Source organism: Haliaeetus albicilla, chromosome 10 (assembly GCF_947461875.1).
Source record: "Haliaeetus albicilla chromosome 10, bHalAlb1.1, whole genome shotgun sequence".
NCBI lineage: Eukaryota > Metazoa > Chordata > Aves > Accipitriformes > Accipitridae > Haliaeetus > Haliaeetus albicilla.
Genome location: NC_091492.1, coordinates 40,007,558 through 40,031,781, shown reverse-complemented (window position 1 = coordinate 40,031,781; position 24,224 = coordinate 40,007,558). Strand labels below are relative to the sequence as shown.

At 43.1% G+C, this 24,224-nt stretch overlaps 1 protein-coding gene and 1 long non-coding RNA gene across 2 annotated transcripts; one reads left to right on the top strand and one right to left on the bottom strand.

The window, feature by feature from the left end:
- Positions 1-303: 303 nt before the first annotated feature.
- Positions 304-2,020, bottom strand: POP5 (POP5 homolog, ribonuclease P/MRP subunit). The gene is made up of 5 exons (XM_069795238.1): positions 1,923-2,020; positions 1,680-1,822; positions 1,415-1,564; positions 750-833; positions 304-571 (listed from the first exon to the last, which is right to left on the bottom strand). The coding sequence occupies exons 1-5, from the start codon at positions 1,940-1,942 to the stop codon at positions 468-470; spliced, it is 501 nt and encodes a 166-aa protein (XP_069651339.1). The 5' UTR covers positions 1,943-2,020; the 3' UTR covers positions 304-467.
- A 1,580-nt stretch (positions 2,021-3,600) lies between these two features.
- Positions 3,601-22,442, top strand: LOC138687492 (uncharacterized). The gene is made up of 3 exons (XR_011326688.1): positions 3,601-4,160; positions 13,506-13,595; positions 19,898-22,442. It is a non-coding gene; the product is annotated as an uncharacterized lncRNA (long non-coding RNA).
- The last annotated feature ends 1,782 nt before the right edge of the window (positions 22,443-24,224 follow it).

Here is a 24,224-nt window from a genome sequence, read left to right as displayed (position 1 = left end):
TGGAGTTGAGCCCTACAGCTCTACCTTGCATTCCCTGTAATCTCTGCTCCTGTGTACACAAATGGTGCTTTTGTGACTCAAAACAACAGACAGCCCTATGGGTAATGGGTACACTTGAAGCTAAGGTTAAAAGCAGTTAAAATGTTAATGCTTTTTCTGTATCGAAGAATAACTACATTCCTTGTCCATGCCAACTGCCTGAAGTTCACTTGTACCTCAGCATGAACATCACATCAAGCTGTTACACTCCTTAGGAGTGCAGGTGGTTTTGACTCCTGGAGTTGAAACAGGCAAGTAACCTACTTAAGTAAAACGGTTTTATTTATTTAAGAACATGTGGAATGGGGTAATGAAGTCTAACTATGAACAGATTCTTTTTCTGCCCCCCCCTGCTTTGCTTAACACTGAAGATAACTGGTAACACCTTGATTACACAAGTACAGGACAGAGGTGAACAGTAACAACATTCAGTCTGTCTCTATGCCATCATCATCTTCCTCGTCTCCACTTTGAGACTGCTCTTCTGTAAGGGAACAGCTCAACAAGGACTTCTGTATACACCGTCTTTCCTCTGCAATAAAGAGAACAACAGAGGGTTATTATTTGATCTCTTCACATACATGGAAATATCCTCAACTTCTAAGGAAAGGACGATATCTCAGTTCAAGAATTCAGAAGTAGCCCAGCATATCCTACAAAACCCCCAGGAACTGAGGCTGCATTTTAGGAAAGCGTCTGGAGGAACTCACCTTCATTTGTACAGTTTTGCAACAACATCAGCAGCTGTCTTCTGTTATACTGAATTAGAAATTTCTGACATGTTCTTATAGTACCTGTAGGAGTCACAAGAACAGTATGTAACAATCTACAAAACCACGTGGTTCAGAGCTGCTAGTTTATTTTCTGAAGATCATTGTATCAAGCGACAAATGCCCCAGACAACAACTTTTGTTAACACAAGTGCTAAGAAGTGGTTGTAGACTTTTCTGCACTGCTGAGGTCAAGTGGTGGAATAATAATTTCTAACATGTAGTGCCCATTATTTGCCCCAAGTGGTTAATTTTCAGGATATGGACAATGCTAGACTTTAAAATATATTTTCGAAAAAAAATAATGTAATATAGTATTCGCTGCTCTGCTTCTGTGTTAAATGTAATGACGATTCAAGCAGAATTAACGAGGGTTTCAACAAAGAACTGCTGGTGCCTGTTTCTTATTTGGATCTACTAGGAGCTGCTAAGTTAGCGACACGGACGACGTGTCTGTCGCACCCGCTGGCAGCAAGAGGGGCTTCTTCCATTTTAGCGGGCCTTCCAGGTACGATTAAGCTCCGCGGCCTGCCTCCCTCCCTCCTCCCCTCCCAGGCACCAGAGACTCGGCACCCAGCACCGGGGCAGCTCAGGCAGCGGCTGACCTCCGACGTGCAGGGTGTTGAGGAAGCAGGGGTACCGCTGGTTCCGGCTCTCCAGCTGCCTCACGAAGGGGAGCGCGGAGCAGAGCAGTCTGTAGGAGTCCTTGCGGCACCGCAGGAGCACGGTCCCGGTGTAGGCGTTCAGGTACTTCACTGCGGGGAGAGTGGAGGGGGTGCACAAACGCACCGGTGAGCCCCGCGCCCCGGCCTTTCCCTGAGGAGAGCCCCCCTCATCCCCCTCCCCGAGGGCCCGGGGCGGCGGGGGCACCTGTGAAGGAGATGGAGCAGCAGGCCAGGCCGTAGTCCCCGTGCACCCGCCCGATGGCGTCCCTGACGGCGAGGCCCACGGCGCGGTCCTCGATGCACTGCCGGCACCGCGGGTCCTCCGAAACCACCTCGCACAGCACGTACCTGCGGGACAGCGCGGCGTCAGCGGGACCGGGACCTAGAGACCGAGACCGAGCCGGAGCCGGGGCTGGGGCCGGCCCAGCGGCGGCGCCTCCTGCCTCACCTGTTCTTGAAGCGAACCATGGCGGCGGCGGCGGCCGAGCCGGACGGACGCTGCGGCTCGCCAATGGACGAGGCGCCTCCGCGCACTGCAGCCAATCGACGTCGGGCAGGGGCGGGGACAGAAAAAAGCCAGCCCGGCCCCTGTGGTCCCGCCTTCCTTCAGCGGGCGGCTGCGGAGAGCGCATGCGCGCTGCTTCCCCCGCCGGCTGGCCGGCCGGTCGGTCGCTCTGTCGGGGCGGCTCGCGCGGCCACCCCGCCGCCTGCGCGCACCCTCCGCGCGGGGGCGCGCGCGGCTCGCGGCTGCGCGAGCCGGCGTGAGGTGAGGGGGCTGAGGGGGGGCGGCGAGCCCTCGGCTCCCTTCAGTTTGCGGAGGGGTAATTCGTTTGGCTTTAGCCCTTTTCCCTCCGTCGCTTCGATCCACCTCGGCTAAGCCGGCTTTGTCCGGTGCCAACGAGTCGGAATGAGGCAGACGGGACGTCCCGCCCTCACAGCCCTGCTTCGTCTGACCGGAGCTGCGGGAATGCCCTGGGGAGGAGGGCGAGGACAGGCCCGGTGCTGCAGTCACCCTCCGGCTGTGGCAAGTGGTGGGGCCACCGTCTGCCCTCCGGGGCTGAGGGCTTTAGCAGAGTGTCCAGGGCCACCGCTGTGCTCCTGGAAGGGCTGTCCGCCTTCGCTACCCCACAAAACTCTGCTCCGGTATTTGTAACTCTTCAGGCTCTGGGTACGCTGCGTTTTGGGATATGTACTAATGGTCTAACAAATGAAAACAGCTGAGAGAATTGTGGAACAAAGCTACTTATAATTATTTCTGTAGTGGTTTTCGAAGCTGGCATCGGTGACAGATGATCTGAGGAAGCAGGGAGCGCTCTTTGGAAAGATCTGGTACAAGAAGAAACTGGAGAGAGGGGAACGTGGGGAGTAAGGGAAAAGAGGAAAGGTGGGCACCTGAGTGTGTGGTGGGAGAAAGAGCTAGTTAGGGCGGTGTATAATTCACGGGAGAAACGCTTTCACTGAGGTCCCTGGAGCCAAATCACATGGGAGCGCTGGGGCACTATAAATTAAGTGGGAACTCATTGCTAATTCAGAGTGGAAACATCTTCTTTAATGACCTTAATTCTAGACAAAGAAAACAATGATAAACCCAGTGGAAATCCTGTCCCGGGTGATAAACTTCTGCCCTCTGAAATAGATGCCTGTTCTGCTGCTCTCCCCTTTTCTCTATTAACTCCTCTCTCCTTCACCTCTAATGACATTTTTGAGTCATGTTTTTTTGAGAACTGCAGAATATTAATTGCCTGGGGAGAAAAAAGCACAGAGTCCAGTATGGACTTTCCAAGAGACCTTTTCTTTTGGGGCACGATCAAAGGCACTGGGGGAAGTTCGTCAGTTTCTGAAGCTGATGCAGATAGAAGCATTTTCTTGATGAGAGAGGCTGCATTGCATTGATCTTTGTCATATTGCTATGCATTTTAGTATCCGAACTGGGATCTAGCTGTCATCTGTTCCACTTGTCAATACAGCGAGCCTCCTAGGTGATAAGCTATTCTCACATTTTTGAACAATATCAAAGTCCATGAAGATTCCCATGTATTTTCTTTGTGGAGCAAGGTCCCAGCTTAGCCTTCCAGCATGCCTGCGAAGGTACATTTGCCTGCTGCCCCCGTCTTTCTGGTGGCATCCCCCAACCCTGCCTTCTGACTGGGCTGGGGTTCTTCTGGGCGGCTCAGGTTGCTCTCATTCATGCCCTCCCTCATTTCCTTCTTTTTGCAGAGGCACGGCTGGGTCTCTGACAAGCAGACCATGTGAGTGCACTCTGCCCTGTAATCCAATAGGACATGTGCACTGTGCATGTTACAGGCTGGGCCCTATGTATAGCAAAGGCCTCTGTTTTCAGTCCCGAAGGCTGATTAGGAGAGACGTGGTGCAAAGAGAGAGCAGTGTTGTGAGAGAGCCCTGTCCTGCTTCATTTCACATACAATACTGCCTTTAGTTCCCTGTTGTTGGTTTGGAGGATGCACACAGCAGCCCTGAGCCACCACAGCTCCCTGTACAGTCACTGCCTGTGTTAGTACAAGCCGTGTGAGTCCAGTCAGGCGTCACGGTGTGCTGAGCTGACAGTACAGGACTAAAAGGTTACAACATCTTCACATTTGTTTTCCCACCTCCTCACTCCCATCCTCTGCCAGCTTTGCTGTATTGATTCCAGAGTCAGTGATTCAAGAAACTGTCGCGAGTGATGGTGAGTTATACAGTCAAGGTGGAAAAGAACTGTCTCCTAAGAAAAGATCTGAGAGAGCAGAAATCAGAAAATGCTATTTAAATTGAAGGGTGGGTCAAGAGACCTGCCAAGAGAGAGGATGGATGTCTCCTGCAGACTTGGAGAGACAATGTGGCCTCGGGATAGCTTATCAAATAGAAATTATGGAGGACAGAGTATACGAGGACAGGGGGAAATAACGTGCGCTGCCTGTACACATTAGAGACAATTGGTAAAGCAGTTTGAGAACTTTGGATAGAAGATTCTTTATCAGCTAAGTGTTCATCTATGATTGTCCAATAAAGTGGTGATGCTAGGGAGGTGCAGGAGGAATATTGAGGTCTCATTTTCCCAGCTTGTGTTTGCTAGGTGTGGTAGTGTGCATGTGGAGGGGTTATTCCCAATCAGTCTGGGTTGGTTTTATAACCATTTGAGTTTGTGATTTGACATTTTACTACAGGCTTGAAGATCTAGACCCTCATTTTGGATTTATATGGCATTCGTAATCTACAGGTTGCAGGTTAGATTGCATTTGTATTATATGGAATGAATTGTTCTAATAAGCTGCAATAGACATTGTGATTAATGCATATGTTTTATTGTATACAGCCAGCTCTTAGAGCTTGTATTTATTTGCTCTAATTAAAATTACCAGAAAATGTGTTCACTGAAAAAACATATATCAGTTAGTGAATCCTTGCACTCTTTTTAGGTAGGATGTTTTCACTGTGCAGATGAGGAAACTGAGGTACAGGGGGATTAAACAATTTGTTCATAGTAAATAGCTGTCAGTCCAGAGATAGAGAGCAAGGACATAATGTGAGTAGAGGGAACCAGCATATTAGTGCATATTGTGTTGGAGTATAGGTCTTGTTTGTTGCTCATGCATAAGGTAGCCAAGTAATTGCATTCTGGAGTAAAATTAGGATGCACTGGTACTCCATCCTTGTGAGACCACAACTTGATCTTCCTTGTGTAGCCAAGACCATGATTTTTGCTTTCCCCTGGAAGCACAGAACTGAATTTGCCATCAGGTGTGGTATCAGAGTTGTGGGTGCCAACTACATTTTGTTCCACTGTATGCACATTGCATCCCCACATAACCCCGCAGTCAAAAATACAAAACAATCTGGCTAAAATTAAAACTGCATCTTAAATCCTCTGTCTGATGTTGCCTGAAGCTTTTTGTTCAGTTTATCTTCACAAGGTCACTGAGACAGAAGAGTGCATTCTCTGAGCATGTTGGCCTGGAGCCTTTCATGCAGATGCTTTCATTTAACATTTGGGACGTTCTCCTTCTCCCTTGGTCCCTTCCTTTTTACTCCCCCATTTTCTAGATCTCTCTACTCCCCCCTTTTGAGCTCAGGATCCCTCAGATCAATACACATAGGAATAAAAGCTATGCTTTTTTATCACTTTAACAGGTAATCACTAATCATAAGCTTTCTGGGCACCCAAGCTGTCAGGGGCCAGAGACTGCTGGTCTGTCTGCCAGAGCTGCCACGTATGCTGCCTGCAGCACTGCCCTCATCTTTGCTGTCATCCTGCCACGTGGAATATTTGTCTTGCAAAACCATGTGTTTGAAGCAAATTCTATTTCTGCCTCTTTCAGTGGCTTGCAGTGTGATCTTGGACTACTCACTTAAGATCAAAGTAATAAATTCATGTTCCTTTGATTTTTTTTTTTTTTTAAATAGTCAAGAACAGGAAATTTCAGTTCAGGTTAATAATGACTGCATGCTCTGAGAGACATACGAAGTCCTGTAAGATGAGCTTCCATTAAGATATCAAAAATTGGAAGCTACTTTGGAAGATTGAAGCCAAAGTTTAAGATCTGATAAAGGGCATAAGTGTCTATGAGTCTGGTACATGCTGTCTAGAATGTACACAGAATCAGAAGTCTTGTCCTCCTGCGCAGCAAAAAACAGTGTGAGAGAAGAGCGGTGCAAAAAGGCTTTGTGTCAAGTGAGAAGCTGGCCCTAAACTTCCAGGCCTCATTTTCTCCAGCTCTGCAGTGGGAATAATTGCAAACACTTTACTCATAGATACGTGTTAAAACTTAGTAAAATGTCCACTTGAATGTTCTTAATTAGCAAATATGGTAAAATTTATAGTTTGCAAATATATAGCAAATACATATGAGAGATTTGGGGCATATATATGAGAGATTTGTAGGCAGCACACTTTTAATTTGCAGCAAGCTGCTGCAAGAAGAAAACAGCTGTTTCCAAAATAGTTAATTAAATTAAGGCAAAAACTAGAATGTTAGTTCAGATAGTTCAGGATTCTCTTTCTCTTTACATTCCGCATTAGGGAACATAGACTGAACAGTAGGCCACATGAGTTACTGTGTAATCTGCTGTGTAAAAAAAAATATTTAATACCTCCTTAATGGGGATGTTAAGATGGATTAATTGTTCTTTGTTCTGGTCTCTGAAGATAAAGGGTAATGACTATTAATTATGTGTAATTGAAAAATTGCTCTTTCACAAAGAATCCAATAGCATTAGTGGGATTTTAACTTCTTGCCACCTTTAGGGAGGCGTACAACGTTCCATAATGTTATGGCAAAGACTGCCATAAACTTAAGAATGACCTCTTACTCAGAGAGACTTACTCACCTGCCAGCCCGCACTCGAGACCAGTATTTTCAAGATACCAGATCTCAGAGCATGCTAGTGAGACAGGACTCAGTGTTTTGTTCTGTGCTGAATGGCACTTAAACAGAAGATGCAATTTGTAAGGCTGGTTGTCATTGGTGATGCTGCAAGACTTTTCCTCAGTAAAGTTGCAGAAACCTGTGGAACCACCAAAGGGAAACCAAAGGGAAAGTATTAGAAACAAACAAACAACAATAATGACAACAACAACAACAACAAAACAAGCCCTTGAGCTTGCCTCTCTGGGAAGGAAGTTTTTGAAAAAAAGAAAAAACAACCCATGACTCTTTAGTAACCAGTACTTCACCTGTGGGTAAGCACAGACAGTAGAGGTGTCTGACAAAGAGTGGAGACTATGTGGAGATATTTATGTTAAGGTGAAAAAGAAAAGAATGTTATGATTTTTACAAGGGTAGAGCATGTTCAATTATGTAAGATTAGTAGATTGGTTAGCCTGAGACCTGAAATTCCTAACTGCCCCACTGATTTCTGTTGTTAATTAAAACTCCTCAAAATATTTAGGTGCATAACTTCCTTTGATTTCAGTGGGAGTTGGGCACCTTCATATGCATAAAAGTCTGGCCCTTAAGCTCTCTAGGCCTCAGTTTCACATAGGCAAAATGAGGATAACATTTTTCTACTTCAAGGGGTGCTACAAATAGATTATTGAGTTATTATGCACTTAAGTAATATAATAATTGAGATAATAGAAGCTCTTATGGCATAAACATAGCCTACCCTGAGCCAACTTCTTCACATATGAGTTGGTATAGTGGCTACTCTGAAACAAAAATGATGAGTCTAGTGTTGCTTTCTTGCAGATCTTTGCTCTCTGCTTTTTCTTTCCATTGAATTCCCATGTGCATATTAAGCCAGGGTCCTATTTTACAGTAAGGTGTATCTGCTTATGTTGCCGTATACTGAACAATCCTTTCTCTGTGTGGCTTTATGTTTAACTCCAGCAGCCTAGAGCAGCACCGAATCAGAGATGTCTTCCGCAGAGCACTTGTCTCCCTAATGAAGGAGGCATTGAAAAACATTTTCCAGTGTATCCATCACTCAGCAGCTGCGGTGCTGAGGCGAGAGGACAGGCATCCTGGAGAAACCTTATATAATCCGTGCCTGCTGCCTGGCTCTGGCAGGGCAGCAGCAATGCCTGCCGGCGAGGCGGGGGGCTGCGGTGGAGCTGCTCGGTGGGGGTACGGCCGGGGCTCCCCTTGGCAGCTGCAGGGTCTTGGCTTGTACTGGTGTCAGCTTGGTGCAAGAAGTATGTCAGTCACTGCCTAGTTGGGGCACACAGGTCTCAACTCTTTGCCTGACCCACTCCGACAGAGACCTCCCCACCCGCCTGTTCTTGCCTAGATCCAATTTTAGCTGCAGCATCCCACTGCCCAGCACAGTAAGTGAAAGCCCCTCAAAAGCAGAGCAAGGTGCAGTGTATGAGTGCAGATTTGGGTGGGGAGAATCGACAGTGACTCTTTTTATGTCTGCTGTGCTGACTGGGGGTGCTCGCAAAGACTAGTAAGTGCAAAGAGATTTCCAGAGGCAGTGGTTGTTATAAATTGAAGAAGACAAAAAGCACTGGAAGCATCTGACCTATTTTGGGAAGCTTGCTGGGGCCTTTTGCTTTCTTTTTTTTGCCTTTTTTTTTTTTTCCTAAACGTGTCACCTGAGTCAGAGACTGTAAATATTTGTCACTTTTCCTAACTGTGTGCACCATGAAGACAGAAGCAAACTAAAAAATATCTTGCTGGATTTGCTAGACTGATTCCACCAGTTGCCCTGAGGGCATAGGGGTTTGAGCTGGCACTTGAGATGACTTCTGCCTGCTGCTGGTTGGTCCCAAGCTAAAGCTCCTGGTGATGCACATAGCAACCTTCTTCCAGTGCTTGATGGCATCTGCTGCCACAGTGAGATGATTTGGGGGCAGTTGACCCAGGGCATGTCCCTCAGGCCACCTCAGTGAAATTCCGTAGTGCTCATGCTGGAACTCAAGCAGTTGTTGCTATGTGACCTTCTCTGTCCCTGTTTCATACCTGTGATGCTTAAAAGATCATGTTTATCCTGCTGTAACATTAGTGACTTAATTAGAGCTGAATTTGGTCCTACTGCCTCTGAACACGAGCAGCTTCCATCAAGTCATCTAAAGGATCAGATCTGGTTTCTTCTCTCTGTCAGTACTGGTGGCATCTGGTTTCATTTTCCATCTTTCCTAAGGGAGCTCACTTTTCCCCACATTTCAGCATATGCCTGTTGTATGTCAGCACCCTGGGCTGCCTGTGTCTCTGTGCCAAGCCAAGTACCACTCTTGCAGCCAACAAAGGTAGAGAAGATGGTGTACAGACAGAACGTGAGACACATCAAGAATTGGTGTTGTGGACTGTGTGTAGCTTAAAACTAGTACCTGCTTATGGGTCAAGAAACTAAGCTGGAGTCAGTTAAGTGTGGTGGTTCTTTTTCCGCTGTGTAGGATGTGTAGAGGTAGCAAGATCTTCATCCTGTAGTGTCACAGGAGCCAGTGTTTTTGCACAGCATGGCTCCTCTTTGTTAATACCATAATGGGTGCCTAAGGGACTTCTCAGGGTAAATAGCAGTGGGGCACTGCTGATGAAACAGCAGGGCTAGCAGAGGACACGGTACTCCCAGCATCATAACTTAATGTCCAGCACTGTCTGCATGACATCCCCATTTATTTCTAAATATGCTGACATGGGAGATTTTCTACATGTGATGGTTTGTCGCCAGGAGTTGCACTGATTCTTTTAACTTGTTCCATCTCTTCTCCTTCCCTATCCCCACCCCAACCACTTGGCCAAAACAAAACTCCCTCAGCTTTCTTTGTGGCACACAGAGGGACAGCTATTTAAGCAGTAATTATGAAATGCTTTTTTGTAAGGTGTAGTATTTTAAAACAGCATAAGATTATGATTTTGAGTAGATTTATTAGATTCCCCTAAAACATACATTGAGCTTCAGCTCTCAACATTTTTATGTATATTGCTGCATAGATAAACCTATTGCTTGAAAAAGCATACAAGCTCTTTATTATTTCTCTATTATTATGTTACTCAGTAAGAACAACATCTGTGAGTCAGATCACAGACATTAAAAAATAATTTAAAAATAATTTTATTTAATTAATTTACTTAAATTACACATACTGAGCTCTTTTATTTTGCAGACTTGCAGGGTGCAGGTGTTTCTCTGTAAGCACGGGGGCAAGCAACTTCATTAGTCTTTTAATAGTCTCTTAGTAGCAGAGGCTGATGGTGTCATCTTATATTGAAGCTCATTTTTCAATAAAAATGAAGCAGTTTATAACATGGATACAGAGCTCCTGCTCCCATTCACATTCCCTCCTACTCTACCCCGTATTCTGTAACAGAAGGATACCACAGTGACGAACACAGAAAATTGAAACACACATACTAAATCTCAAGTTCAGTTCTTCAGTGTCTTTCACACATTATAGCTTTATAGAGGAAGGTGACGTTTAGAGGACAGGGTATAAGTAACTTTAGATTAAGTAGTGGACGTAAGGACTTCATATCCAAGCAGACTGTCTTTCTGGCTGTCAGTGCCGTGTAACCATGTCACCGATATCCAGTCTGATGTTTTCTTTATTATTATTCATAAGCTCCCATGCTGAACAGCAATCAAACTCTTCAGGCTGTGCCATCTTGGGAATTATCACACTTGCAGGGCGGTTGAAGTCACTTCGCCTCGAGTATTCTGTGTCTGAAAAGTGCCCAAGGCTAATCACTGTGAAATGTGATGCCTGTCATGTCTTCTTGTTCAAGTATGTGCGGCAGGCCTGTCATTCACTAAAAGCCTTAACATCTGTTATTACATGGTAATCCTCACGCATCAGGCTTCCAAATAAGAAACTGGTGGAGCCCAGCAAGGTATGGCTCAGCTTTAGTTTGCATAATTCCCAGAATGCAAGGCAACTTGCTCTCCCTTCTGAAATCATTAATAAGCAATAAGAATATTATATAAGCTGGCATCTTTTTTTAAACCATGATAATTTCAAATGCTATTATAATTAGGACGAAGATGAGAGTTTGAGCTGGGGGAGGGAACAGACAAAAGATTAAGCTGATCTCCACCATGACGTTAGAAGGTGGCTTTGTCTGTTATATCCTAGTTTGGACAATAATGGATACACTTTAGGCACATGAAGAGGCAAATAGACAATTAATTTAAAAGTATTAATCCTTTTCATCCTGAAATGTTATCTCTTGGCATAAATAGGATCACAGCTTTCCAGTCCACTTATATTCTGCCTAACTGACCCTGTAGAAAAAGCCTGAAAAGCAATATATGTTTGTGTTTTAACCTGATGACTATCCACTCCATAGTGGGTCGGATAAAGTGGACAAAAATATTATGTTGCTGAGAATATCTTTGTTTAAGCCAGAGTGACTGCTAGCTGATTGCGACTACAGCGCTATCACGTCGCAAGAGATGTGGCCTCTCAGGTAGCGGGTCCCAAGCCCTGACAGATCAGATGTGATATTTTCATGAAGAAAAGTTTAGTGTCTGGATCAAGCAGGCAGGATTTGCTGGAGAAGGAAAACCAGGTGAAAGTATGGTTTATAGATGTAACTAATAGGGCCGCTTTCTTTGGAAAAGGGAAGATTTAAAAAGTCACTTGTCAAAATCATTTTCCCTCTAACGCTGCAGCAGCCCTCAGATCTGAGCATGTTCCTGATGTTCCCCCTCACTCACATGCACGAACACGGGAGGCAGGCGGGAGGAGGCAGCTGCACTGACACACTATGGGGTTTGCAAGAACACGATAGCAATTTAGCAGAATGATTAAAAGATTGCAAACATTTATTAATAGCTTTGCTGCTGCAGCAGCTCTGCCGGAGAAGCCTTGCTTCCTCAGGGATGCTCTTACCTCCTGCCCGTTCCCTTCCAGAGCTCTAGAAATGGAAAAGTCAGGTTTGGACTCAGTTTCAGTTTAAAGCCACAGCTACACACAGTACTGCAGACCACTTTATACCACTACCTGGGTGAGAGGACAGGGGGGAACTTCAGTGTGAGAAAGAAACAAGAGAAGGTACGCAGAGCAAAAAGAAAGGATTTTTTCTTTTCAGCTATTGCTTGGCCTTTCTTTTCTTCCCTGTGTTCCTCTCCCTTTCTCTCATTGCTCTTCTTTACCCACTGCTTCTCCTCTCCCTTGGGACAGAAGCAACTTTTGTTCAGTGCATTGGCACTAGATTCAGATGTGGGTCTACAGTGTCTTTGTGATACTGTATAACAAAATCAGTGAAGGACAAGTATAAAAGCAGTATTGGAGAAGATCTGCTGAAAGTTCTGCAGAGCAAATTTCCTAACACGAGCACAATCAGTTCTTTTGCAATTCTCATGACTCTGTCGTCATCTCCTCAGATTTTTTACCTTTAACATTGGGGAAAGGGAGGAGGTGAAGGTTCAATACCAAAAAAAAAAAAGAAAAAGAAAGGAAAGGGCAGTTGTCTGAACAAGAAATCACCTTATACTTCATGGCTGATACTGCTGAACAGCAGTAAACACAGTAAATGAGATGGGCAATTCTGATGTTTGAGTGCACAGTATCTGGGACATTTTTATCCCATAGACCAGATGATGGTGACTGACTGATATAAGTTTGCAACAGGAGGATATTTATCTGACACATATGGTGACTTCCTCCATATTCCTATTCACAGTGGAATAATAACTTCTTTCACCTTTTTTTTAAACTGGGTCCTAAGAGAAACTAAAATGTCTGGACAGCCTAAAAGGAATGATTTTTTTCTGCTAAGCAATGATGACAGCAGATATAACTACTTGTGTCCCTGTCATTATCTAAAATCCTGCTTGTAGCTGGGTAGGATAACAGTGCACCTCAACCATGGCTTTCCCCGTACAGCATAGCCAAGTGACTGGATGTGCCACTGGGCATCAGCAGCTGACTACCTGTGCTTGACTTTTTAGTTCCATGAGGAGAATTTTTCTTCTATTCATACACACAATTTAATCATGCCACTTGGCAATTTAAGAAAAACCGCATTGCATAATCACTACATCTCTGCTTAATGCAGTAGAATAGGCAGAAGGGAAAGTGAGATGGATCCAGTGGATCAGAAAGGAGAAAAAATAAGGTGGTGCAAGGATGCAGAAAAGAAAATAGAGTTGAACTATGAGTCCTACATTATTCTGACCTGAATCTGCTTTGGGCTGATTTGGCTTTTTTTGAACTGTTTCCCCTATTCCTTGAAGTTTTCGGTTAAAATATTTCCTTTGTCAGTTCTGAAGTGCAGTGTCCAATTTGGAACTTGACTAGCATGAATTTTTGTCTCTTGCAAGGGGATGTTGCTTATGAAAAACATCTGATTATCTCTGTTCACTTCTGTACACCATGCTTTTCTTGGGATGACCTGGGAAACTACACAACCTGAGAGATAAGTGTAAGCCCCACAGAAAACTTCCTCCCTTGGGATGTTTAAGGAAGGTCTGTATAAATTTCTGGAGAGCTTGGCAGGCAGCCTCTAGGGCCTTAAAAAGGCCTGCTTTTCTAGGGAATGAGTATAATACTTTGAATAATCCTAGTCTAAAAGACAAAGAACCCACATGCAATTGTAGTTGATACCATGGATGCATTTGGGCTAATTGCTTCTTCACTTTTTGTCTTTAGGAGCTGGAATTCCCTGTGCTCACAGTAGCCGAAGAATGCCATAGATGAGGATGAAAGAGACCTGGACATTGGAGAGGTACCTGGTCTCAGGTGAGAACAGATGCAGACAGGATCTTGCAAACACCAGTTCAACAGAAGGAACTACTTTCAGAGTTGCTTTCTGTCTCTCATTTCTTGTCTGATGACTGCAAACGGCAGGCCTTTCCAGGCAGTAGCAGCTATATAGCTTCAGCTGCTCTGTCAAAGTTCTCATCCTTTCCTGGCAGTAGCTATTTCATTTGCATTGGTTTCAGTATCTTTAATTTCCAAGTTTGCTGTGTGCGATAACAAGAGGATGCCTTACAGTCTTGGGACAATTAGGACACCTGTTGGTGGAATTGTTCTGTTGGTTTGTTTTTTTTTTCTCATCGTAGTGGTTTAACCCCAGCCAGCAACTAAGCGCCACGCAGCTGCTCACTCACTTCCCCCCCTCCACCCAGTACAATGGGGGAGAAAATCAGGAAAAGAAGTAAAACTCGTGGGTTGAGATAAGAACGGTTTAATAGAACAGAAAAGAAGAAACTAATAATGATAATGATAACACTAATAAAATGACAACAGTAATACTAAAAGGATTGGAATGTACAAATGATGCGCAGTGCAATTGCTCACCGCCTGCCAATCGACACCCAGTTAGTCCCAGAGCAGTGATCCCCCCACTCCCCCTCCCCACAGTTTATATACTAGATGTGACATCACATGGTATGGAATACCCTATTGGCCACTTTGGGTTAGCTGTCCTGGCTGTGTCCCCTCCCAACTTCTTGTGCCCTTCCAGCCTTCTTGCTGGCTGGGCATCAGAAGCTGAAAAATCCTTGACTTTAGACTAAAGTTGACTTAGCAACAACTGAAAACATCAGTGTTATCAACATTCTTCTCATACCTAGCTCAAAAACATCGCACTATACCAGCTACTAGGAAGACAATTAACTCTATTCCAAGTGAAACCAGGACACTCATGTCCCAAAAGGATGTTTTGGGATGTGTTGGCCTTTACAAATATTTAAAGCAAGAAATTGTATTTTTTCAGTATTTCCCCTGCTCCCATCAGAACCTCAACCCTCACTAAGGCTCCTGCCTCCCATATACCTCATTGTCTTTCTACTAGCTATTTTCTTGCTCATTAATAAAAAAATATAATGTACTTCTTAAGTATGGGAACCACCATCCTCTGACTACACCATTAGCATTCCCTCCCATTGTTAGGACAGATGCTCCCTCTGGGTACGCTGAGCATATCTCTTGAAGTAATTGGAATTGTATCTTTGCAAATGAGCAAAGAATTTGCTTTCTTAAGTATTGAGCTATCTCTCTATGTCATATATCTTATAGTGGCTGCTATGTCTGTATCCAAGTGGCAAGTAACAGGTCTACAGCTATGGTTAAAATAACCTGCATTGAGATTTAAATACAACAAAGGACCAAAGTGTTAAGTTTCTCAGTTGATAAATGCATTTATTAGTGAGAGTAAAAAATCCTAGACTGCTAAGAAATTGATGAAATTCCAGGAGTTCACCTATTCTATCCTTCTCCTGTCATTAAAGGAAGATAGAGGTTTGACATTGTTACCAAGGGATTGACCTTTGCAATTTTCTTTCTTAGCCTCATACAATACAGGAGCTGGTGACAGCACTCAGGTACAGCCCAGATACATCCTTGAGACACAATTAGTCTGCCGTTGTACAAACTTTGTAAAGCTTGGATTCCACAGGGAGGCTAAGGAATATACAGATCAATAGCAATATGGCTAGATCTTTTCTAATGGCAAAATTTAGAGATGAGAGAAAAGATGATGATGAGCCTGTCCCTTCTGCACAGTGAAAAGTATGGAGGTGAGGATCTTCTGTTGTTACTTACTGATAGGGAAACATCACAAGAGAAAACTGATATTCTTCTTTGTATCCTTGTTAGGAGACAGAGAAGAGGTAATAGTGAGGAAAGGGAGGAGAGGTTAGAGGTGATAGCAGAAAGGAGAATTGTCCTTTTATGGGTGCCAGGTACTAGTAAATAACTTTCTAAGTGCTGAAAAGAAGGTACAAAACAGGACAGGGGTCTTTTCAAGGTTTAGGTTCTTCTATGGAGTAAGTCCCTTCTGTTTAGAAAAAAAAAATCATCAAGGATAAAATACTCCCAGACAACATGAATATAGAAATGATGAAGCTGCACATGATGAACTTATAATATTCTGAAGTAGGTCTGTTTTAAAACTACCAGAACAAAGTCATTAACTTTTAACAGAATGTACTTTGTTGGTTTGATGATGAATTAAAAACTGGAGGGAAAATGAAAAGGCAGCTCATGTAAAACTGCATCATCCTCTGCCTCCATTGAGACAATACTGTATCACCTCTGCTGGTAGCAAAAAATTTGCCAGGCTTTGTCATCATTTTGCATCACAGCATGACCCGAAAGCAAACATACCCTCTGCCGTCACATGGTACACTGCCGGGGATCACTTGCAGAACTACAGTGGCCATATAGCTGGGGAATGTTGCTCTTGTCAGCACTACTGAACACTGACAAACCAAGGGAATTGAAATATATTGCTCTATTTATTCTGTTTGTGTGGATCTTCATCAGCCTTACCAGTTTTCAGTTCCAGTAACAGCTATTTTTTTTTTATTTTTCAAGATTCTACTTGCAAAGATTTAGCTGCAACTGAACTGTAAGATATTCCTGATTGCCTGTCCTGTTGTCCAGAGCTTGCTTTCTCACACAATGCTTGAGTGAGCCATGGGTCACAGCCATTAAACTTAGTTTATGGAAAACATATGAGAATCACTTTGATCACATTATCTTAAGCTCTCCATTTGAAAGAAATGTAGCAGTAGGAGATTTCCTCACTTCCCATCTCCAAATCTTGCTTTTTTTTATAACAGTAATACTGGCTTCTAGACCCTGCTTGTGTTCTTCTTCAGCACTGACTTTGTATTTCCTTCCCTACCTGATACTCTTTTCCTTCCTTTTAACCCAGTATTGGTTTAAATTATTTCCCGCATCATAAGTACTCACTCCCAATCCCTCCAAACTCTGCTAATCACAGCAAATTGGTATGTTTATCTTGGCTAGGACTTGCACTTTACTTACTTACATAGGTGTTTATCCAGAAGTTCAGGAAGCATCTATCTTTATTGCCTTAGGCTTGAGAAAGGCCATGTTTCAGGAGAGCTCCATTTGCCTCTGAATAAAGCCTCTATGAACAAAACAAATAATCGCTAGAATTTCTTTACTCTGGTCACCTGACGTCCTATGCAAGTTCAGAAAATCACACTGGGGAACACTGCTTTCCTGCAACAGGACTAGAAGAGATACAGCTGTCTATCAGCTCCATGCATTGTCTTGTTTAGAAGAGGATGTGGGTCCTGGGTGAATTGCTCTCACAATGGAATAAGCAAATCTGTCTGACTTTTCTTATTAAAGTTCTCATGTTCTTTCCTCATAGGAAATACAGAGGTGTGCCTAGTAGCACCCCTCACCTAGAGGTGAGGGTTTGTCAGCTCACCTACTTGTTGCTGTGTCCATCCACTGAACAATGTCACCAAATCTTGGTAAGGAGAAGTTCTTTGTAAGCAGAATGAGAGGTTCATTTTCAGAGATCTGCTCAATCATTTCCATAACAAACCAATTAATGGGTTAGAAGCTCCTGTTGAAAACCAGGGTGGCATGGATAATGGTGTGGACAGAGGGGGCTGAAGTGCCAGTGTTGGTTTCTAAGCGCTCTGATGGATTTTACATTATTCTTATTCACAAAGTAAGTGATGTGGCTTTCGGGTGCTGATGAGTAATGAGTAGAGCTAGTTTGTTTAGTGTCCCTGTCCCCCAAGGCCACTGCCCTTTGAGAGAGAACAGTGTGTACCACTGCTTTTGGCAGCCACGCTCCCAACCTGACGCAGTTGATTTAGGGGGGCCATGGAGCCAGCAGAGATGACTCATTCCGCCTCAGTGGCTTATTGAGGAGCTGCAGGGAGAAGCTATTTATAACCAGACCTTTCAGGTTCAGTGCAGCAGCATCTTCAGCAGGAGGGGGGGGACAGGAGTGGGGATGGCACATACAACTTCTCAGATGCAGATCAAGTGCCACTCCAACATTGTCCCTAGAGCCACATAGCCACCAGCTGACTTCAGCCAGTCCTTTTTCCCAAGCCTTTTGCTCAGCTGTCTGGGTGCTCTCGTCCTGGTGTAAGATTCTGCTGATAACTCATCAGCTCCTCAAAGAGCAGGGAGACAACTGTGAATGTCATCAGTGTGAACAAAACACAAACTCCTTCTACTGTAGCTGCTAAGCTGACTCTTGCCGATTCTTTCTGACCCATGGCCATAGAATTATCATCTTATCTTTTCTTTTGTCTCTGTCCCTGTTTATCCCTGGCTTGCCATTAAGATGAGCTTTTTTCATGGGCATTTTCAGTCTTTTTGCTGCCAGCAGATCCCATTTAAACCTCCTGAGGTTTCTCTTAATATACAAGCTAACACTATAATTTATAAAACTGTAGTTGTTTTTCCCATCTTGCCATGGACTCATTTCATCTTCAGGTGCTTCCATGACTCCGTATGTGAAACAGAGATAATGATACCCCCTGGGTTAAGCACAGTGTGATCTACAGCTATGAAACACCACCTAAGTGGTAGTATTATTACCAGAGAGAGTCACAGAACAATAGGAAAGCATATTACGCAACAGTAGAGGACAGTGTGTGTTAAAGAAAATATTTACTATGAACACATACGTCTTTGTATCTAGGTAACTGTGGCCTTTATCTTGAAGCATATTAGCATACATTAAAATTATTGAATTTTATGTTAACTAAACTTCTTCAAGTTGTCTGTTCTCTTAACTGGCTTTTGAATTCAAAGCCACATGGCACCAGGGATCCTGTTGCGTGAATGCTTACCTTGTTCTTGTTCTACCTCTGCCTTATTCTTAAACCAATTTGTGTGTCTGGAACTGGGCTGCAGTTAGATGACTCCTTGGCTCCTGTCATTCTGTTCATTCTTCCTGTAGCTTAAATGCTGCCTGTTTGGCTCTTCATCTTCTCTTTTTCTTCTCTCTACTTCTTTCTTCCTACCCCTTCTTCACTAAGTAGACAATTGGCTCTGCAGTATATGACTGGTGTACTGTTTGATGAGTATGAAGTCTCAGCACATTGTTAAGGCCATTTGGTAGATCTGTAGCTTTCTCTGGTGTTCTCTCTTTTGGCTCTCCTGCATCACTGTGCTGTGGACCCAGAGGCATACTGGCCTTTTTTACAGCGGGTTGTATTTATTATCTTCATACAGAAGCTGTACTATAAATAATTCTTGCCTTCAGTATTGGCAGCCAACTAAAGGGGAAGTCTACCCTGCATAAACCAAACAGTGCTGTGATGATAATTTCTTTCTTGAAGCCCTGTTATGAGACTGCAGAGATCTGTGAATGTGAGACATACCTTATATGCTTCAGCTCATAATCTGGGCTGGAGGTGGCCTCTGCACAGTACCCCCAACTCTCCCTAGCTGCCACTTTATTTTCCTGAATCTCAGTTTCGTTTTGGAAAAAGTAGGCCTCTGGCTCTTATGGTTGCAAATAAGCCTCTGAAACATCAACAAAATGTAACTGGTGCAGAGATATTTGTATTGGTATTAAGAGAAACAGACCATATTTCAGGGACATGGAGTGTCATGTTTATTTTTTTGAGTGGTAAACTAAGATGTGCGGTGATTATAACTATGTCAGTTTTGCTCCTTGTCTCTTTCTTCAGCAAATTTTACACAGTAGATAAAATAGTTCCTAGAGCTGTTGGTTTATCCTTTCAGCAGCTGCCTTGTCTTCCCTTTGGCACCTTGGCCACCCATGAGCACAGTGTATGTAGTGCAGCTGGTTCCCCTGCGTGTCTTACCACCTCCCCTTTGCTTGAGGCTTGCGACATTCTTGAGCAGACCCCTGGAAAGGGATCCCAAGGATGGGTGCTATGGCCAGAGGGCGCACAAGGAAGTGTGTCCAGGTTTGGCTCCAGGAACCCAGAACTGAGAGGGCCAGGAGGGGAAACCAAGAATATGCATACATGTCAGAGACTGAAAGGGTTTACCTCCCTGCATTTCCAATTGCTTGTTTTCTATCTGGGGAAAATCCCTTTTGACAGCCCAGGCGGTGAGCTTCTAATTCCTGTCTCCGGCTCATTTTTCACTTCAATCCCTCAGCGAACGGATTTTAATGCTTGATGGATTCAAACAAAATTATTTCCGTTCCTGTGGCTTTGCAAAAGCCTCTAGGGTGTGTGTCTGTGTGCATGCAGGGGAGGAGGGATGGGGCTTGTTTTCTTTACACTCCAGTAAGCCTCCTCTCCAAGGGAACCATATTTCATTTCTTCATTTAGGGCTTTCTTGCTGATGATTCCTCCCATGCTGTCCTCCCGGCTCTTGGGTCACAGGAGGACCTGTAAAAGATTTGCTGTTCTGAGGGGTACAGGATGCAATGTTCCAGATCAACATTTCTGCTGCAAGTGGGGATTCAAATAATGTGACCAGACTGTGCTTCCAGGAATAGCACTGGATTGGGGGAAATAACTGTGGGAAAACTTTCATATTCCCCAGCTCTAGCTGCGAGTAAGACAACACCACAGGCTGAGAGACGGGGTTAGTGACTGAAGCGTTGTCTGGGTAATCAGCAGTCTTTAGCATTGACATCTTGTTTGAACATGTGTACAATTCACCATGCTGCTATTGTAATGGACAACTATTGCTTTTTATTACAATTTCCAGCCTCTCCTGCCAGTGGAAATCACTGTAGGGAACTGTGCAAGGGCTCTGCTTGCATAACATTCAGTAATCAGTCAGAATTTCAGTTGCTCAGCCACCATGTGTTTCTGCTGGGCTTCTTCCACATAATTCCTGTGCCTGGGAGGCTAAACTACTTAACTGCTCAATATCTCACCCTTCTATCCAAGCCAAATCATCATCATAACAAAAATTAACAAAGAAATAATTGTATGATACGTGGCGCTAATAAATACTTATAACCAGCATGCTAAAGATCCTCATTATTCTCTGAAGGATTTAGAATGTAGCATGAAGTTGATGATGTCTCTTGATATATAAAACTACTGTTGTTAGGGTGTGCTAAGCCCACTTGGTGATACCATATCTAGATTAAGTTGTTTCAACTTATTATAATTGCTACCAAGCTGTCACTTGCTCAGGCACGGAAAAAATATTGTTCCTGGAGTTGCAAATGTGTTGTGTGTTCCTCTTCAGCATATGCCTGTCTTCTAGGACAACCTCCTATGTCCACAGCCTCCTGTGAATATTTGTTTAGAGCAACTGATTTTCATCATAAATGTGTATTGTGTCATGCTTATAAAGCTGGTGGATCCAGGGACTATCAGGTGTAGTCTGCGAGTTTGTTCCATTTTATCTCTTCATATTATTTCAAAAACACCAGTTCCTCTCACTTCAGCTTTTTTCAGTATAAGTATTCTAATTCTCATTTTTTGTTTTGTTAAATACATTGTCTACAGGTGAGAAGCCTTATTTTATTAGTGTGGTTTTCTAATATGTTGCATCAGACACTATTAGCTTGCATTATAAATACTCAAAATTATACATAAAGCATACCTTTAAGTTTTAGTTGTAAACACAGTAATAGCATTTCAGGAATTATTTACTTTATTTAGTTAATATATTCTTGCTTGTAATTGTATATTTATTTCAACCTTGTCAATAATCCCCAAGCTTTTGAGCCACGGACAGTAAATTGAAGTGTTAATGAACTTTGGATCTTCATTAATAAAATCATGCTAAGTCTGTTACGTAGAAGAGGCCGCTAATTTATGAACCAGTAGATACTGACTAACCTGAAAGCTTCAGCTAATTGTTACAGCAATGGTATAGGCAAGTCCCCTTTTACATGTCTTTAGATTGTAAAAAATAAATAAATCTAATTGACATTTTCCAAAGGATCAATAAGAAATTGAATTAAATGTGAGTAAAGAGAGAGTTCTTAAATTTCTATCTTGTCTTTCTGATGGAAAATGTGGAGATTTTACTGCAGAACTGATTCATTAACCTTGTGCTTTGTCACCACAGAAAGGAAGTAGACAAATATTTGGGAAATGTGTGTTTTAAATATTCTCTTGTTTCAGCCAGTGTTCTGGATTGCTTGTGTGGTATTAATAATGTTTATTAATATTTTGGTTTAACATTTTCCTAAGTCACCAGTGTTCCTTTTGCCAAAGGCATGAGTTGTGAATCCAGCTGGATACCCAGGGATTGGATTTACTTGCTGCAGATCAAATTATCTAATATTAAATACATATTAGCATCTGACTGCACCAGTTTTATCAACAGCATTTGCCAATAACTGATAACTTATTTTAATACTTGTTTCCACCACATTGTTGGACTGAGGATAATGGAAATGAGCATTTATCTATAGTGACAGAATACTGTGTCAGTACCACTGAGAAAGCATCATGTTGGTTTTTTTCTTTCATTTGTTGTCTCTTTTACTTAGTTGGCAACTCTGAGACCAATAAGCCTCTCCTGCATTGGAAAGTCTTAGAGATACGGGTGGCATCTTTCAGCTGGAAAATCAGTATCAAGCTTTTCTTTGCATTCCATGTTGTACCAACCTTCCTATGTGTGCTGCCATTTGCTCAAGCCTAGGGCTTGCTGTGCCTTTGCACAGTGAAAATACTCTTAGGCACTACCCTTAAATGTTTTTCAGTCTCCTATTTACTCATATATCCAGTCTCTATAATCCTTTAATGGTGACAGGCTTATCAGTGTAATCTCTGAATTTTACCTGGATATCCCTTGCTCTCTCTGTTGTGTTTTTTTTTTTATTGCACATAAGACTGCTTCTAGCATTGTACTCACTTGTGTGCCATTGTCCAATTTAATAAATGTTTAATTTCCTTTCAAGCTCATAGCATATTCATTTATCACCGCAACACTGAGGTTTCCTTCTATGAACAGTTTACCTGAGGTAGCAATGCATGATCTTGTCTGTGTCGTGCAAGCTCTGCTGCTGCTTGCAGGATTTGTGAAGCTAATCTGTGACATTTCTTGCATCTTCTCCCATATGCCAAATATTTTCTCGGTCCATCCTGGTTGTCATAGTGCGTATGTGATTCTACATGATTTTATCTTTGAGCTTAATACACTTTTCTCTCTCAGATCTCTTGCATGGTGTATTTTGTGTTTTCATTGTGTTTAGATCTGACTTGCACTTAATTCTGGACTGGACGATTGCCATAGTTTGGTGCTTTGACCTTCTATCAGTCCTGAAAATTTTGAGGGAAAACCAATTCCCTAATAAGAGGACAGAGCATAATTTAATTTTTAGCAAAAATCTCAGGAGACACACCCCTGAGTAATCTTTGTAAAGGTAAGAATCAGCCAGGCACATGCATTTCTTCAGTTCCGCTTTCTTTTTTTATATTTGTCCCCAAAATTTAATGTAGAGATGTTTTTTTATATGAAGTGCAATATCTCACAATGTATACAGATTTCTAAGGGGTTTTCACTGCCAGAATTGACTGGAACCTCTTAAACATTTCAAATGCATCAGAATTGAGTATTAAGAAAAATAAAGCTTCTGACTGTCTTCCTTTTTACTGGCATACGTGGCTTTAGGATAAACATGGATTTTTAGCACATACACATGCAATTTAGTATTTTCCCAATTGCCTTCTGTATTTCCAGACTTTCAGCTCTTCTGGGCATCTTGGTAGCTTCTTCTTTTCCATTCAAGTTACACTCTTTGGCATCTTTTTACTCCTGATACCATATGGCATTCCTTAATCCCTCTGCACCCGAACTGCTTTAAAAGTTATTCCTTATTAATGACATATTTCCAGCTGTCTCTACTTAACAGAATGAAGGCTTTTGCCATGTCCCTGTTCCTGAGCCTGGGCAACTGAACCACTTAGAGTTACAACTGCCAGGGCTATGGCTTGGGAAGGAACACGCTCCAGGCACAGTCCCTGCAGTAGAAGGCATGGTGTGGGAATGGTACATTGGCAGAGAGGGTCAGTCCCTATGTTTTTCCAAAAGGAGGCTACCTCATAAGTAAGAAGTATATTCAATACTATTTGCCTGATTACAGTGTATTACAAAATGATACTTCTGTAAAATCAGAGTAATTGTTCCCACAAGAATTACAGGGAAATGGCCTGGGCTCTTAAAGGAAACACCCTTTAGGGCACTTCCTTGAAGAGATTGTTTTTGAAAAAACAAATCAATCTCCAGAAAAGAACTCTAATAAACCCCAGTTTGTTTACGTAGCATTGAGCCCTGTTAGCTTTCTTGCTCATTCCTCTTGGCCAGTGCACAGGTGTAAGGAGCTGATGTCGCTCGCTGCTGAATGACAAATGCACCAAGTGTGAATTCTGTTCTCGCATGCTCTTCCCAGGAAAGCCAGTATAGCTGCAGGGGTGTAAATGAGCAGATGCTTTTCCCCTCTTGTAGGGACACCTGCTGTCAGAGTGCACATTGCTGAGCAAGAGAAGCTCTAGGCCACACACCTAGTTTCTTGCCTTTTGCTGCTGTGGATTGCAATCTCTGCACGAGTTGTCATTGCTGCTATTATTATTATTATTATAATTTATTATTATGTGATGCTGCAGATTTATTCCCCTCCCTCCAAGATGATGTTTCTGTCAGAGCCTTTTCTGCCTTTGATCATGCCAAGATGGCTTTGAC

Excerpts from the sequence above, each read along its gene's own strand:
- POP5 (XM_069795238.1), bottom strand. The coding sequence starts at position 1,942 with ATGGTTCGCTTCAAGAACAG. Across the intron at positions 1,565-1,679 it reads CTGCTCCATCTCCTTCACAG|TGAAGTACCTGAACGCCTAC; the intron begins GTGCCCCCGCCG and ends CTCTCCCCGCAG. Across the intron at positions 834-1,414 it reads CAACACCCTGCACGTCGGAG|GTACTATAAGAACATGTCAG; the intron begins GTCAGCCGCTGC and ends TGACTCCTACAG.